This window comes from Macrobrachium nipponense, chromosome 18, assembly GCF_015104395.2.
Source record: "Macrobrachium nipponense isolate FS-2020 chromosome 18, ASM1510439v2, whole genome shotgun sequence".
In the NCBI taxonomy this organism is placed as follows: Eukaryota; Metazoa; Arthropoda; class Malacostraca; order Decapoda; family Palaemonidae; genus Macrobrachium; species Macrobrachium nipponense.
Window position 1 is genome coordinate 40,251,615 of NC_087211.1, and position 17,672 is coordinate 40,269,286.

Sequence of the window (17,672 nt, forward strand, 5' to 3'; positions counted from 1 at the left end):
TTATGCACGGGAATCTAATGTCAATGTGTCATTTATCGGTCTAAGAAACATCCTTCGATGAGCGAGAGACAATTATTGCACTGCATTCGATGCAAGTTCCTGTTGGAGAGATATCAAGAAAGCTTAATAAACCGGAGAGAATCATAGATAGATGAATCAAATTGTTTATAGAACGGCAAAATTTAGAACATGGGCCTAGAGGTGGAACACCTCAAAGCACCACAAGAGAGCAAGTCAATACAGTTGTGTAAACGTTGCTGAGCAACATTCATTTGTGAATTTTAAATTCTAGTGCATCGTCACGACATTGCTGAACCAGGAATCATGACTAGCTCTACGCTTATGACTGGTGTCTGATGAATACTTTAGAAGGAGAGGAAGAGATTTTTAAATCTACACTTGAAATCTTTGATAGGTGTCTAATGAATAAGTCTAATGAATAAGGAAACGTATCTTTGATGAATGAGAGATTCAGTTAGGCTTACTCTTTTTGTTTTGTTTTTTATCGATGGCCAGTGAATACCACGGATAGGGAGGGAAACAGTTTCAATGATGCATGCATTTTTTTTCTTCAAAACCTAAAGAATACATTTTATTGGGAGATACTTTATTAACATCGGCCTAATCCCTCCATCACTCCTATACGCCACCTCCGCTCTCTCGGGCGACTCGAGCCGACTTCTCACCACGAACTCCATCGCTTGAAAGCATCAGTAATGATAACGGTTATTTTAAAATTCCCCGCACCGACAACGGACGCCTTAAAATGGATGTTTATAAAATATTTTCTGTTCAAAGAAACTTTATCTTTCATTCCCCAAAATATGTGCATACACTCGTGTTACACCCTGTAGCCGTCAAAGAGCAACTCTTGATTAAAGCACTCTTGAAAAAAAAAAAATAAATAAAAACATGAAATAGACTTAAACGAGAACGTCACCTTTCATATTTCTTATCCTTTCAGCTACTTATAATATACTTATGGTAGTAGGTCGAGGTATACATGTGAAACTAATTTGAATTAATTTCTAGTAGTAAAAATGAATAGCTAAAGAAAGATCAACCTAAGAAAGCTTTAATGAAAGTAAGGCTTTCTTAATGTATTCGTCAGTTTTGACTCCCACAGCTTTCCAACGTGTCCAAATGAAACGGGATGATATACAAGGAATTCCATAAAAAATATAAGACTGAATTATATTCGTTTGATTTTTTTTTTTTTTTTTTTTTTTTTTTTTTTTTTTGAATAGTTAGGTCTGAGTTAATTATGTTAAGCAATTATGAAAAGGATAAGAAGAAAGGCGAACATGGCTAATAAAACAAGAATAACGGGACTAATCAAATAAAGCAGATTATATATATTATATATATATATATATATATAGATATAATTATAAAAACATATATATAATATATATATAATATATATATGATATATATATATATATATATCTATATATATATATATATATATATATATATATATGACGATTTAAATATTCATTTATATTACGTATTCGAGAGTATACTCCTGAAAATAGACCTAGGCTAATCATGTGTGAAAATCAGAACTCAAATTAAGGCCCACTAAATATGTCATGCAAATTATTTTATTGATCAAAGGACAAAATTAGTTTAATTAAACATCGTTTTTAAAGAATGTTAACGCCTTGATGTATTGTTTATCGGCTGTAGGAGACGAAATGACAACACCCGAGTGCAGTACGATACGTTGAGTCAAGATTCGATCGGCAGCAAAGTCAACTTCAAAATGCTTCGGTATGCTATCACGAAGCTAGAGTTGAGAATAAAATTAGAAATCGTGGACCCATCGGTATATATTTTCCTTACTTTGCAAAATAATTATCTTTAATACGTTGAATAAGTCTACTCTATTCTAATGTAATTTATTTCAAGTGTAGCACCTTTGAAAGGAAATTTTATTTATGTTAAGTAAATAATCTGGCACCTGCATATGGCAATATTTCTATAAAGAACAATGAATTAAGAAACTACGCCAATTCTTCTTTGGCCGTCTGTACATGAATAACACCATTTGGCTTGTATTTCAATCATCGTACTACAGTACACTATTACCGTAGTTGTTATAAATGACGTTATGTAGAATAGAACTGAGATATCTTAATGTAATAACTATATTCGCTATAGATCAAAGATTAATCGAGAAATATACTATTAAATTTAAACCTAGTTGTAACTGAAGTCGAGAAAACTGTTCAAGCTGCTAATGACTATTGTTGTACATCGGTAACAAGGATAAAACTCCAGTAAACGTATGCCATCAAACACAACCGTACAAAAAATTGAGATAAAATAATTTCAATCAAATTTACTGTGCTTGAAAGAACACATTTTACTGTTGGTTTCACGTCGATATAAGATAAATAACATAAAGTTCGTATTAACCCTATTACGCCGAAGCGGTAAAAAAAAAATTGTCTCCCGTGTGCCGGAGGTGTTTCAGAGTGAGCGCAGAAGCGGAAAAAATATTTTTTTCAAAAAATCACGGCGTGCTTAGTTTCAAGATTAAGAGTTCATTTTTGGCTCCTTTTTTGTCATTGGCTGAAGTTTAGTATGCAACCATCAGAAATGAAAAAAATTATCATTATCATATATAAATAATGCGATATATGATAGCGCAAAAACGAAATTTCATATAAAATTGTATTCAAGTCGCGCTGTGCGCAAAACGGTTAAAGGTAACAAGTTAGTTTTTTTTCCGTTGTAATTTACACTAAATTGCAATCCTTTTGGTATATAACACATTGTAAAACAATAAAAGCAACACAGAAAATATTATCACAAAATAATGCATGAATTCGTAACGCGCGGACGTAAACAAATATTTTTTTCAAAAATTCACCATAAATCTAAATATTGTCCTAGAGACTTCCAATTTCTTTCAAAATGAAGACAAATGATTGAATATTACTATACTGTAAGAGTATTAGCTTACAATTGCAGTTTTCGACCATATCTGATGAGTTAAAGTTGACGAAATGTCGAATTTTTTATATATATATTTTTTATATGCAATTATTTCGGAAATAAGAAAAGCTACAACCTTCAAATATTTTTCGTTTTATTCTACATAAAATTGCGCACATTTTCATATATAAAACTCTATGAAATGCCTAATATGAAACGGAGCAAATATTCTGAGAATGGGAGGTACGCATTTCGGAGATTTGTGGCAGAGAATCCGCGCGCGGGAGGGAAGGAAAGATTTTTTTTTAAAATTCACCATAAATCTAAATATTTTACTAGAGACTTCGAATTTGTTTCAAGATGAAGATAAATGACTGAATATTACTAGACTGTAAGAGTTTTAGCTTACAATTGCGTTTTTCAACCATTTCGGTAGAGTCAAAGTTGACCGAACTTTATTTTTTTTGTATTTATCGGGATTTATATGCTAATATTTCAAAAATGAGAAAAGCTACAACCTTCAATTATTTTTTGTTGTATTCTACATGAAATTGCGCAAATTTTCATATATAAAACTTTATGTAACGGCTAATTTAAAATGGTGCAAACATTACCACAATCGCATGTATGATTTTTTCGGAAGAGTTACCGCCGAGCGGACGTAAAGAAAATTTTTTATTTTTTTCATAAATTCACCATAAATCGAAATATTGTGCTAGAGACTTCCAATTTGTTGCAAAATGAAGGTAAATGCTTGAATATTACTAGAATATAAGCGGTTTAGCTTACAATTGCGTTTTTCGACCATTTCGGTAGAGTTAAAGTTGACCGAAGGTTGAAATTTTGGCAATTATCGTTATTTATATGAAAATATCTCAAAACTGATAAAAGCTACAACCATGGGTTGTTTTTAGTTGTATTGTGCATAAAATTGCACACATTTCCATATATAAACTTTATATAACGGCTAATTTTAAAATGGTGCAAACATTACCACAATCGCATGTGTGATTTTTTTCGGAAGAGTTACCGCGCAGACGTAAGGAAAAAGTTTTTTCATAAATTCACCATAAATCGAAATATTGTGCTAGAGACTTCCAATTAGTTGCAAAATTAAGGTAAATGATTGAATATTACTAAAATATAAGAGTTTTAGCTTACAATTGCGTTTTTCGACCATTTCGGTAGAGTCAAAGTTGACTGAAGGTTGAAAGTTTGGCAATAATCTTATTTATATGAAAATATCTCAAAACTGATAAAAGCTACAATTATGAGTATTTTATTGTTGTATTTTACATAAAAATGCTCACATTTTCATATATAATACTTCATGTAACAGCTAATTTACAATGGTACAAAAATTATGTCAAAGTGACGAAATAATTTCTGAGATGTGTCACAGATACTTCTAGTGCGGCAAGAAAGAAATTCGCGCTTGCGCGCCTGCGTAACTATTGTAAACAAAACAACACCTTGATCCGTGAACTCCCAGCATCCCCAAGGCGCGTGATCCAAAAGTTTTAGGCGGATAGGGCTATAAGTATTTTTCCGCAATAAAAAAACAAAACTTTTGTAAGTCGACGTAAAATACGTCCAGTCGGCACACGGGAGACAAAAAATGTCGACGTAAAATACGTCCAGTCGGCGTAAGAGGGTTAGGATGATATAAAGGAGAATTGGGAATGGAATCACGTAATTTTTTACGCAATAAACATGCCGCCAACATAATCTGTTAACGAATAAAAAAGTAGTTCACATTCACAACGAGACATTCAATTCATATTTCCACCTAAAAACACGGTGTATAAGGAAAAATAACCTTGTCTCATATAAGTCCAGTACGTATCTAGATACTATTCATTAATGCTAACTAAAAGCAAGAGAATTCGCTCAGAATTGCGTTAATTATGGCGAAACAAACTCTTATTTGCCATCAGCTGATTTCAAACCACAACATTGGCCGCTCCGCGGAATACTGGCTTAGATTTGCTGTAGTATTTTATAATATAATGATATGAGAATACATACAATATTATTTGATACAGTGAAGTAATGTATAACTTTTTAAAGGATTTATGGAAAAGGTGCATTATTAATAAAATAACCATGCATTTTTCGGAACAGTGGCGGACAAGAATGAACATGAAAAAACATCCCGACAACGTGGAGTGTAGTTACAAAGGCTGCCTTAATTTGTATCATATTTATGTACAAAAATAAAAAATACCCTATACGTAATATATTTTTATTTACATTTTAAACATAAAAGAATAAACATTTAAAAAATCGACACATCGATCGATAAATTTGCACTCTTTTTAACTATATTTTCAGAAAAGCTGCAGACGGCGGCTTACAAGAACGAACATGAAAAAACATCATATTTGATAACGTGAAGGGCAGTTTCAAAAGCTGCCTTTTTATCATATTTCTGCACAGAAATAAAAATACCCTATACGTAATATATTTTCATACACATTTTAAACATAAAAACATGAACATTTATAAAATTGACACATCGATCGCTAATTTGCACTTTTTTAACTATATTTTCGGAAGAGTGGCAGGCGGCGGCTCACAAGAAAGAACATGAAAAAACATCGTATTTGATAACATGAAGGGCAGTTTCAAAAGCTGCCTTCGTATCATATTTCTGTGCAGAAATAAAAATACCCTATACGTAATATGTTTTCATACACATTTTAAACATAAAAGCATGAACAATTTATAAATCGACACATCCATAGCTAAATTTGCACTTATTTAACTCTATATTTTCGGCATAGAACAGCATCAGAGGCATATATTTTACCCTAATACCTATGTAATGACTCCCCATAAAATTTAAATGAAAATCGTGCCATAAAAATACCTTAAAATGCCTATTTTTTAATGAATATTTTTGACGACAGCCATAAAACCAATTCGCCACTGAGTGATTGCGCCATTAACCACGGGCCGCCTGTAATTGGTTATTCTGGCGAGCTCCCGCTTGCAGGTGCTTAAGGACAGGATTGTCTCCTGAAGTTTTATTATAGCCTAGGGGTTGTAGTTAATCTCAAGAAGTCTGATCTCATCCCCAAGCAGAGGATAAAGTACCTCGGACTTTCATATCAGTAGGTTCAGGAAGGCAGTGCAGCTGTCCTGTCTCAACAGGCACAGCCAGCATGGCAATGGCAAGTCATCATCAGTCAAAAGTTAGTCATTGGAGAAGCTCCTTCATAGGCAGCTTCACCTTTGTTCTCTTCAGTGGAGAATGAAGGAGTACTGGTCCCAGTCTCGAGACCCTCAATCCTTTGGCATTCCTCTCTCAGATGATGTGAGGGAGGATTTAGGTGATTTAGGTGGGTGGATGGATGACGGAACCTCTTAATACGAGTATCCTTGCCTACTCCACCTCCCGACATGCTTCTGTTCTCAGATGCATCAACTGATGGTTTGAATATTGTGTGAGAACAATTCACAAATTTTTTAAGTAATTTGTATTTTTCCTAACTATACAAACCTGAGGTCCTTTACATTACATTTCATGCCCACCTCATGCCACCCCTCGATCCAAAAGGCAGATTGGAATGTTTACATGTGGGCAGGTGGGACTCTCGCCTACTGGACATTAGTTAACTGCCTAACCACCTTGTTTGAAAGTTTAACAGCCGTTTCCAGCTTTGCTGAAAGTAATTCCTAATGTAAAGGACCTCAGGTTTGTATAGTTGAGAAAAATTTAAATGACTAAAAATTTGTGATTTTACTGTGATATGGCCCTTATAGCTTTCATTTTGTATAGGTATATTTGTGTTCACATGTGCTCCATTTATTAAATGGAGAAACTAATCATTTTTGGTAAAAATTTCAAAATTACATACAAATTAAAGTACTACTTTTATGCTCCCCACAGAAAGTATGATCTACCACACTTCCGCTTAAACAAAGTACACAATATCAAGACATGGTTGTCTGTAAGATCTTGTTTGAAGGTAAGTGTAAGTGGAAAAAATAGCATTTTGGAAAATTAGTGTTTAAAGATATGATGTTATCACATATGTTGATGTAAGAAAATGTTGTAACAATTAAAAAAAAATTTTATGACCACTGAAAGTGGCAGCATTGATCAGTAATGATGAATATTTTTTGTGAAAGGTGAATTGCAATAGTATTAGTGTTTGTGTTCTGTAGAAATACAAACTACCTGTATTGTCATTTGTATAGGAGCGTTCTTCAGTACCAGCTGGAATTGATCACTGGGCTTGTAACAAGGTAGTTAGCTGGGGGGTAAGGGCGGGATACCCCTCACTCAGCTACCAACACTAGCCACTTTTTCTTTGGCTGCCACCAAAAGAAGAAATTGCAGCACTCCTCCTAACTGCTAAGTTGAACATGTGAATTTCTAGTTTATCCAATTTTTTGTGCAGTTTTGGAGGCTTGAAGGATCAGTTTTTCAGTCCCTCATTTTTTTTTATTGTTCATGATTCCCACTGTTTTGTATATAAATCTTCCTTGCAATTTCAGCAGTGTTCAGGTTGTAGGGGAGATAGTATTACTGTTGGGAGGTAATAGGTAGAAGAGGTCTCAGTCAAGTATTAACCTACCTCTTTCCCCTGTTTACCAAAGTCCTTATAACTCCTTTCCTGATTTCACCTCTTCTGGGGAGAAAGGGTATTGAGGGATGTGGGGATCATACACTCTATTACATGCTGTCCTTTATGCCTGCAAGTCTGCTGCTGCTGCTGCTGCAACCCTTATGATATTGCTTGCTGCATCTGCTGTTGCTGCAACACTTATGACAGAGGTTTTTAAAGATCATGAAAGGTAGGTCAGAAAAGGGACCAGTTAACAACTGTGGAATACATTGGTCCTCAAAGGGTAGTCTGTAAGAACATAGCTATCCAGAGCTTTGTCCCATCTGCCACAATTCGTAATGGGTGACAAACATAGCACTACTCAAGTTGCTGGAGAGAGAGTGTTGCAGACTTGGTTCAAGATGGAAACACCTTGTTCTGTGTTAGATTCCATCGGAGAGGGTAATTTCATACTTTCTCTGGATTTGAAGGATGTTTACTTTAAAGTATTTGTCTCCCAGTCCCCCACAAAATACTTTGCACTGTTTGCAATGACATTGTCCACCAGTTCAAAGCTGTGTGTTTTAATCTGGTGACATCCTCCCAGGCATTCTTTTAAATATTTACCCAGATGTCAGGTTGGGCTTATTTGCAAGGTATACATTTGCTTCATTTCCTGGATGATTGACCAGTTCTGGCTTTGTTGGAAATTCAGTTGCTTCTGAATTTTGTCACTATTTAGGGACTGTAGGAAATAGGTCCAAGTCAAATCTCATGCCCAAGCAGCAGGAAAGTGTCTTGGCATGCTCTGTAACATGATAGTAGTGAGTGTCTTCCTGTCAAGATTTTTGCAGCAGCAAGTTCAGAAAAGTATTCGTGCAGCTCTGTCACATAGGGAACAACCAGCTTGACTTGATAATCCTCGGGTGTTAGTCAGTCCTATAAAAGCTTGTTCTGGATGTGCGATTTTACCAACACTTGCTTCAGTGGCAACTGAAATGACAACTCAAAAGACTTTCCCTCCTAGCTTGTGCCAATGGGCAGGGAAGTAATGGAGAACCTTGCTGGTGTTAGAATTATTGGAATCTGTAGTGTGAGTTCCCTTGAAGTCCCCGCCTATGGGGATGTTTCTGTTGTGGAACACATTAAAGGAAGGTCTGCTGGCAGCACTGTTAGACTGGCAAACATTCTGAGATTGGGTGATAATCCACTCTGTAGCATTGATGTGTAATGTAACAACATAAGTTTGAGGTTTGGAGAAGAATGTTGATTGTCACACGACTGAACAAGAAACTCCTGGAGTTCTGCTCTCTCTCAAGCCAGAACCCTGGGGAATATTGGAAGATTGTAGTTTTATTCCCTCTGATACTGAGTACAAGTGCACTAGTAAAACTTGAGGGATTTTATGTTAACATATTTTTAACAATACACCATCTTTTAAAGAACTTGATTGTCCTTCATAGTCTTGAATAATAATAACAATGTTTATCTGTTTGCTATTCTTTTTATTAAAGTAATTGAGAGAGAAATGTATGTTTTTTCATGGCAAAGTTGTTTTTTCAGAAAATTATTGGATTATTTTATTTAAAGTTCCTATTGTAGCCATTTTTACCCATATTGGAGTATTGCTCATTTATATTTCAGAATTTAGTTCCTTTTGATGTGATTGTAAGTTAAGATTATTTCATTTTTATTGACAGAAACGCGGGCCTCAACGATCAGTAGATGTCATTGTCTCAGCAACCTTTTTCCTTACACTTCTTTTGGTCTCATATCTGTGTTTTGACCTACTGAAGGAGGATGAAAAGTCTCAGCATTCACTGTATAATATTGAACTCTTCTTTTGGTATGTGAAGTCTTACTTTGTAATACTAATTTGGAAAATGAGTGAATATATACTACATTGGTAACGGGGCTTATCTCTTGTTCGTAGAAAAATGCAAATACAGTGCCTGTAATTATTTTAGCCTTGTTCCAGGAAGGGCAGATTGTTTTTAAACTTAAACACTTGTGATTTTGTTTTTTACCCTTCCCCAACAAAGGTTTTGAAATGCACTTGCCTTATTATTTCCTATTATTTGGGGTGAATCTTACCTGCTGTTAAAGTTAGCTAACATCTTTGTAGTGTTATGTGTGATGGCATTTAAAGTAAACAACAGAATAATGCTTGGCTCACCCAGATGGACTGTTTGTAATAATTTTATCACACCAGTTGGTGTTGGAATGTACTTATAAGTTATTGTCAGAATTCTTCCTGCCATGTCCCTGTGCATATGATGTGAAATTGCTTTACAAATTTTTATTATGTAATCCCTCAGTTATCCAGATTCTCATTATCTGGATGCAACTGGCCCACAAGGATCATAAATATATATCTAATACTATATAATATTCTGAATTTTGAAAAACCACACTTCAATGGTTGACAATACAGTGCTGGCCAAGGGAAGTGCCAGTAAAATTGCTTACACTCATAAAAAAGCTTGAGAAAGGGTTGGGAGAGGGGTAAGGGGCTGGGGAAAGAGTTTCCCAGGGGGGTAAGGAAGAGAAAGGCTGGGCAGGATAGGAGGAGAAAGTTGATATGCTTGAGGGGGGGGAGAGAAGTGTTAGCAATGCTGCTCATAGGAATGAGCGTGAATATAAAGGGTTATTGGGGTGTGGGTGACCTGGGAAGGAGTTTCCTGGGTGAGGAAGGGAAGGGAATGCCATGTGGGTCTTCAGGGTTAATGGGAAACAATTGCTGTGTGGAAAATATTAATGATTTTTTCTCCTGTGCCAATTCGTGTTTTCTTTATTAATAGTTTGTTACAGACAAAAAGAGAAAAAACTTACAAAAAGCTGAAACTAAACCAGCTGTTAATAAGCATTTATAGAGTAAACTTATGAGTGAATGTGGAAACAAGCAATGTACTGTAAAAATGTGCTGCATACGTGATACAAAAACATTACATAAATGTTTTTCAGATAAAAGACCAGAAGTGGTAAATTACTTTTCAATAATAGACTAATGGTGTAATAATCACTGAAGAGTCAACTGAAAATTTGCAGTGAAAAATTGACAAAAGAACACTCACTCATTGTTCATGATTAATTTTATGTATTACAAATTAATATCCTGTAATAAAATGTGGAAAAACATAAAACAGTATTTTTGCCAACAAAGCTGATGAAATATGAATGTAAACTTTGAAAGCTACAGTACAACATGATGAAATGAACTGAAAAATTAATAATTGAGATTAAATTTAATAACAGCGATAAAACATTCTCTTCTGTGTTTTTATGATGTATTTGATAATCATATTAGACTCTGTGTGGGATGCTGCCACATACATTCATGCAAGAAATGGAATGAAGGGGTGACAAATTAAACCCGTAGATTCTTTAAAATCTTGTAATGAAGATATACTGACATCAACGTGAAAGCTGTGTGAAGCAGGTCCGTGCTGGTTACTACAACGACCACTGGACAGTGACTGATTATGCACACGGCGGGAAAAAAAAGCGGTGTTGACACATCTAATTACATTGTTGCCACGATGCTTAACGAAATAGTGGTCTTACAATATGTGCAATGAGAAAATATAAATGGGAACATAAATATCATTCTTCAACACAAGAATACTAAAGCAAATGTACATTAATGTTCATAAACTGTACATAATGTAATTAATATACAGCCTAACATTAGATATCTGTACACCTCCCTCCCCCATTATGCTCGTAGTAGTGTCTCGAGCGGAACATTAATTCCTCTGAGCTAGTCAAGGTGAATGACGAGGGACATTTGAGGGTTCGAATGACGGCTCTCTTTCCTGGCCAGAGCAAGGGGACACAGGGACTTGGGGAGAGGTGTCATCACTAGTATTAGCCACTGGGCGTAAATGTCTTCGTTTTCAAAACCATATACTTCGTACTTTCTTGACATTCCGCGGCCCATCACGATGCCGACCTTGTCCCATCGAAGCGTCGTTGCGTCCTGTATCTTAACCCTCTTACGCCGAAGCGGTAAAAAAAAATTGTCTCCCGTGTGCCGGAGGTGTTTCAGAGTGAGCGTGGAAGCGGAAAAAATATTTTTTTCAAAAAATCACAGCGCGCTTAGTTTTCAAGATTAAGAGTTCATTTTTGGCTCCTTTTTTTGTCATTGCCTGAAGGTTTAGTATGCAACCATCAGAAATGAAACAAAAAAAAATTATCATATCATATATAAATAATGCGATATACGATAGCGCAAAAATGAAATTTCATATATAATTGTATTCAAATCGCGCTGTGCTCAAAAACGGTTAAAGGGAACATGTTACTTTTTTTTTTTTTGTTTTGTAATGTACACTAAATTGCGATCATTTTGGTATATAACACATTATAAAACGATAAAAGCAACACAGAGAAAATATTATCACAAAATAATGCATGAATTCGTAATGCGCGGACGTAAACAAATATTTTGTTCATGCCACTTACCTGAACAGATATATATAGCTGTATTTTCTGACGTCCGACAGAAATTTCAAAACTCGCTGGCACACGCAGTGGCGGCCAGGTGGTAGTACCATTCCCGCCGCTGGGAGGGGAGGATATCAGGAACCATTCCCATTTTCTATTCATATTTTTTTCTGTCGCCGGTCGGTAAACAACTGTTTACAGACCTCTGCTCAGGATTTTTTGGAATTTGACTCGCTTTTAAGTATCTGATTGATTTTTTTTTGGTATTGAATTGGATTGTTGAATTGGCATGCGCGATAGTGGGACCGTTTTTTTATTTGGGAATTGACTTTTCTATATAAGATATGTCTGGATCAAGTGCTGTGAGTTTCAGAGTGTGTGTGAGGGCTGATTGTAAGGTGAGGCTACCGAAAGCATCGGTAGACCCCCACACAGTATGTATGAGTTGTAGGGGGCTTAATTGTGATTTGTGATAATCGGTGCAATGAATGTGAGAAATTGACCGATGATGATTGGAGAGTATATGAGTCCTATCGCCTTAAATTGGAGCGCGATAGGATCAGGAGGTCTTCCTCCAGGAGTGGTTCTACCAAAGGTAAGGCTAACATCTCTCCTACATTAACACCTGTAGTGTTTACAACCCCTAAACCTGTGTTGCCTTCGGGCTCTGATTCTGTGTCGGGAGAAGCGAATGCTCTCTCTCTGATTTTGGAGTCTCTTCGCACTCTGGAGACCAAAGTGAAAGCCTTAGAAACTGGCTCGGTGCAAGTGTGTGATCGTGCCCCCAGTGTTGTGGAGGGTGGGGCGTCAGATCGGCCCCATAATGCCTCTAGGCCTAGACCTCTATCAGACTCCCAAGACCCAGGGAGTAGGTATGTCGAAAGCCGCAAGAGGGTTAACGGGGGCTTCCCACCGATCTGGCGTCCCTTCGGCAGGCCTTGTAGCAAAGTCCCAGGCTGCAAGGAGCGCGCACGAGCGCGCGTCCTGAAAGAGTGCTTTTCGTCCTCCGAAGCGTCCTCCCCGCGCAAGGGGTGGAGCGCTCGGAGAGACTCTCGTCCTTTGAAAAGGACGTTTCGTGCGGAGGACGCTTCACGTCCTCTTTCGCCACTTTCGTCGGAGGACCGTATGACGCTTTTCCGCCTCAGAAAAGAGGTAAGATCTCCTCAGATGAGGGACGCTGGGTTGCGTGCACAGGCGCGTATACTGAGAAGCAGGTAGCTGTACCTGTGAGAAGGAAGGAGGCGTCCCCTCGCCCCTCGTCGTTCTCACAGGATCAGTCCCTGCTTCCTTGTTCATTCTTCCCCGACGAAGTAACTTCTTTTGTCCCTTCAGGACCAGCTATCCTCGCTTATGGCTGAGAGGACTCGCCCCCAGCAGCAGTCGAGCCTAAGCGGAGGAAGGACCTTAGACTGCCTGTCAAGAGGACGAAGCAGTCTCCTTCTCCTTCACCTACTTCGTCTCGTTCGCCGATCGCTTCTCCTTCGGCGATTCGCCGATCTCGTTCGTCCTCCTAGAAAGGACGTTACGTCCAGGACGCTTTTGAGGAGGACGCTCTGCACGACGTTCGACAGGACGCTCGTCAGGACGCTAGGCAGGACGCTAGGCGGGACGCTTGGCAGGACGTTCGGCAGGACGTTCGGCAGGACGCTCGTCAGGACGCTTGGCAGGACGCTAGGCAGGACGTTCGTCAGGACGACTCGCCAGGACCGCTAGAGGACGCTCGCCAGGAACGCTCGCCAGGACGCTCGGCAGGACGCTTGGGCAGGAAGCTCGCCAGGACGTTCAGGGCTCTTTTCAAGACTTTTTTGGGGATTCCGACCAAGAAGTCGTACCCCCAGACGCTAGTTTACGCGCACGGCACGTATTCCAGCAAAAAGGTCTTCCCTTTCGTTTGAGAAACGTAAGGACGCTTCTCTGGCAAGTGAGACTGCCGCGGATGGCGCTAAGGACGCTGTCTCGTCAGGACGCTCTACCTTCATCGAGTAGTAAGCGTCATAGATAAGACAGCCGAAATAAGGCTGCCTCTAGCAAGGATAGGGGTCCTTTGATCAAGCCAAGACCCGACATTAGGACGACGCCCTCTCCGGACAGACGGTCTCCTCTTCCGTTTAGAGAAGAAGGAGAGCTAAGTAGTTCGGCTGAATCGGTTGAAGAGGAACCTTCTGCGGCCCCGTCAATCTCGGACTATAAATTCCTCGTGCGACTCTTGCGTTCTTCTTTTTGAAGACAAGTTTCAGCCCGCAGCTCCCAAGTCTCCTCGCAGTTTTCTTATCTAAAACTGGAAAAACCCCGGAGTTTGTAGAGATGAAAAACTTCTCTCTCCACGAAACGTGCCTTTAAGAAACTCCAAGATTGGATGGTACGAAGGAGAGATCAAGGCAAGACGACCTTCGCCTTGCCTCCAGCTAGACTTAGCGGAAAAGGGGCATTTGGTATAGAACAAAAGATGAAGTAGGAGTTCGTATCCCTTCTTCGGCTCAAGGAGATTTCTCCAGCCTAGTGGATTTGCAGAGGAGGTCGCTTTTACCCTCTGCTAAAGTAACCTGGACCTCTTCGGAGACTGACCACCTCATTTTGAAGGGTCTGCTCAGGACGCTGGAAGTTTTCAACTTCCTTGACTGGTGTTTGGGAGTTCTGGATCTGCAAGCGAGAAGCCCAGAATCTCTCAGTCTGGGGGAGCTGTCCAGCGTGTTAGCATGTATGGACAAAGCCGTCAGGGATGGTTCGGAGGAGATCGTATCTCATTTTGGAACGGCTTTATAAAAAAGAGAGCTTTGCTGTGGCAAACTTCACAAGCTCGTTCGGTAACTCCAGCTCAGAAAGCGGATTTTGCTGTTTCGCCTCTTTCGAACCATCTCTTCCCCCAGACTTTAGTAAAGGACCTGACGAACAGTTTGCAAGAGAAGGCAACTCAGGACCTTTTGGCCCAGTCTACAAGACGGTCAGCCGTACCTTCAACCTCTTCAGCTGCGGTTCGACCGCCGAAGAAAGTTAAGCCCTTTCGTGGGTCTCCCCCTCGAGAGCAGCTCCTCGAGGGAGAGGGTTTTCACGAGGAAGAGCTTCCTTTAAGCCAAAGCCTTCCAAGTGAGAAGCATGTCCTTCAGACACCAGTCGGAGCCAGACTGAAGTTTTTTGCGGGAGCGTGGAGAGAGAGAGACACGGACTCTTGGTCCCTCAAGATCGTGGAGCAGGGGTACAAGATCCCCTTTTTAGATCTTCCTCCTCTTTCTACGACTCCCAGAGACCTTTCTCCATCCTATCAGGGAGAAAAGAAGAAAGTATTGTTCGATCTCCTTCAGCAGATGATCGACAAAAGAGCGGTGGAACAAGTCGCGGACCTGTAGTCTCCAGGTTTTTATTTTTACAACAGGATCTTCCTAGTACCGAAGCAGTCGTCAGGTTGGCGTCCAGTTCTAGATGTAAGCAGGCTCAATCTTTTCGTGGAAAAAACCAAATTCAGATGGAGACGCCTCATTCTGTTCTGGGAGCCTTGAGACACGGGCGATGGATGGTGTCCTTAGACTTGCAGGACGCGTACTTTCACATCCCGATCCACCCTCTTTCAAGAAAGTATCTAAGGTTTGTCTTAGACAAAAAAAGTGTGGCAGTCAGAGCTATGTGTTTCGGACTGACCACGCGCTCCGATGGTGTTCACAGTAGTAATGAAGAACGTAGCGAGGTGGCTACACTCTTCGGGAATAAGAGTTTCCCTGTACCTCGACGACTGGCTGATCCAGAGCGTCGTCGAGAGAGAAGTGTCTGAAGGACGTGCAGTTCACTTTAGCCCTAGCGAAGTCCCTGGGACTTCTGGTCAACCTCGAAAAGTCGCATCTGACCCAACACAGGTCCATCGTGTATCTGGGGATTCAGATGGAGTTCAGTGGCTTTTCGAGCGTTTCCGTCCCAGGAACGTCAGCGGCTAGGCTTAGAAAAGACTCAGCCTCTAAGGGAAAGGAAAGAGACTTGCTCGGCGAGGGAATGGATGAGTCTGCTGGGGACCATTTCCTCGCTAGAAAGTTTGTTTCGTCCTTGGAAGACTGCACATCAGGCCTCTCCAATTTTTCCTTGCGGACGAGTGGAAGGCCAAGGACGATCTCAATGCCATATTGAGAATATCGCTTCCGATCAAGAACCATCTAAGATGGTGGTTGGACCCTCAGAAGCTTCAGGAGGCGTATCCCTAAGTCTTCTGAGCCCCGACCTAGTGTTGTTTTCAGACGCTTCCATCACGGGATGGGGAGCAACACTAGGAGGGAAGGAAGTGTCAGGCTCCTGGAGAGGGGAACAGGTAGCCTGGCATATAAATGTCAAAGAACTGGCAGCAGTATTTCTGTCCCTGCAGTTCTTCGAAAGGAGTTTGGAGAACAGATTGTTCAGATAAACTCGGACAATACCACAGCACTCGCTTATTTAAAAAACCAGGGAGGAAACACACTCCAGAACGTTGTTTTCCCTAGCGAGAGAGATTCTGCTGTGGGCAAAGAGAACAAAAAATGTGACTATCCTGACGAGATTCATTGCAGGAGTGCAAAACGTCAGGCAGACCTTCTCAGTCGTCGGGAACAAGTCCTACCAACGGAATGGACCTTGAACGAAGACGTTTGTCGAGACCTGTGGACGTTGTGGGGACGTCCACTGGTCGACTTATTCGCGACGTCAAGGACCAAGAGACTTCCTCTTTACTGCTCCCCCCCGGTCCTGGATCCAGAAGCAATCGCGGTAGACGCTTGCTTTGGAATTGGACGGGCCTAGACTTGTACGCCTTCCCACCATTCAAGATTCTGGGGGAAGTCATGAGGAAGTTTGCGGCCTCGGAAGGGACGAGGTTAACCTGATCGCTCCGATGTGGCCAGCGAGAGAATGGTTCACAGAGGTCATGTCTTTCCTTGTAGACTTTCCAAGGACATTGCCCTGGAGGAAAGATCTACTCAAACAGCCTCACTTCGAAAGGTTTCACCAAAACCTCTCCGCTCTGGGTCTGATGCGTTCAGACTATCGAAAAGTTGGCCAGAGCGAGAGGTTTTTCGAAAGCAGACTGCGAGAGCAATCGCACATGCGAGACGTGCTTCCACAAGAGCTGTTTACCAATCGAAGTGGGCTTCCTTCAGGGCATGGTGTAAAAAAGGAGGGAGTTTCCTCTTCCTCGACTCTGTGAACCAAATAGCTGATTTGTTCATGAAACTTACCTGTCAGATATATATATAGCTGTATTTTTCCGAATCCGACAGAAAATTTAAACACTTACGACACACGCAGTGGGAGTCAGGAGGTGGTAGTACCCATTCCCGCCGCTGGGAGGCGGGTATCAGGAATCATTCCCATTTTCTATTCATAATTTTTCTGTCGCCCGGTGCTGAAAACACCTGTTTTCAGTGGACCTCCGTCTTAGGATTTTGGAAACTTCATTGCCGCTAAGTATCCTAATTGTCTTTTGATTTATTCACTTGGATTTTGTGGCTAGGCATACGCTATCTTAAAATTGATTTGAATTTGATTCATTTATTTTTGCATAAAATATCAATCTAGTTAGGCTAGTTTCAGACGGGTTTTCTGTCTGCAAAATAGGGCTGTGGCTACCCGAAAGCTTCGGTAGATCGCACTGGTATGTACGAGGGTATGGGTCTTGCTTCTTTTGTTGAGATTGGTCATGTAAGGAGTGTGAGACTTTGTCTATTCCGTAAGGAAGACGTATGATGTATGTACGCAATTAATCAGTAAAACATG

General features: G+C 39.9%; 1 protein-coding gene across 3 annotated transcripts in view; it reads left to right on the forward strand.

The window, feature by feature from the left end:
- The window catches only part of LOC135196998 (protein PHTF2-like), a gene marked incomplete at its 3' end in the record, with an annotated part of 362,229 nt that overhangs the window by 328,016 nt on the left and 16,541 nt on the right, over positions 1 to 17,672 (forward strand). For all 3 annotated transcript variants that reach the window (XM_064223887.1, XM_064223888.1, XM_064223886.1), the window contains 2 exon segments: positions 6,842 to 6,920; positions 9,203 to 9,348. In XM_064223887.1, the coding sequence (XP_064079957.1) occupies positions 6,842 to 6,920; positions 9,203 to 9,348 (225 nt within the window).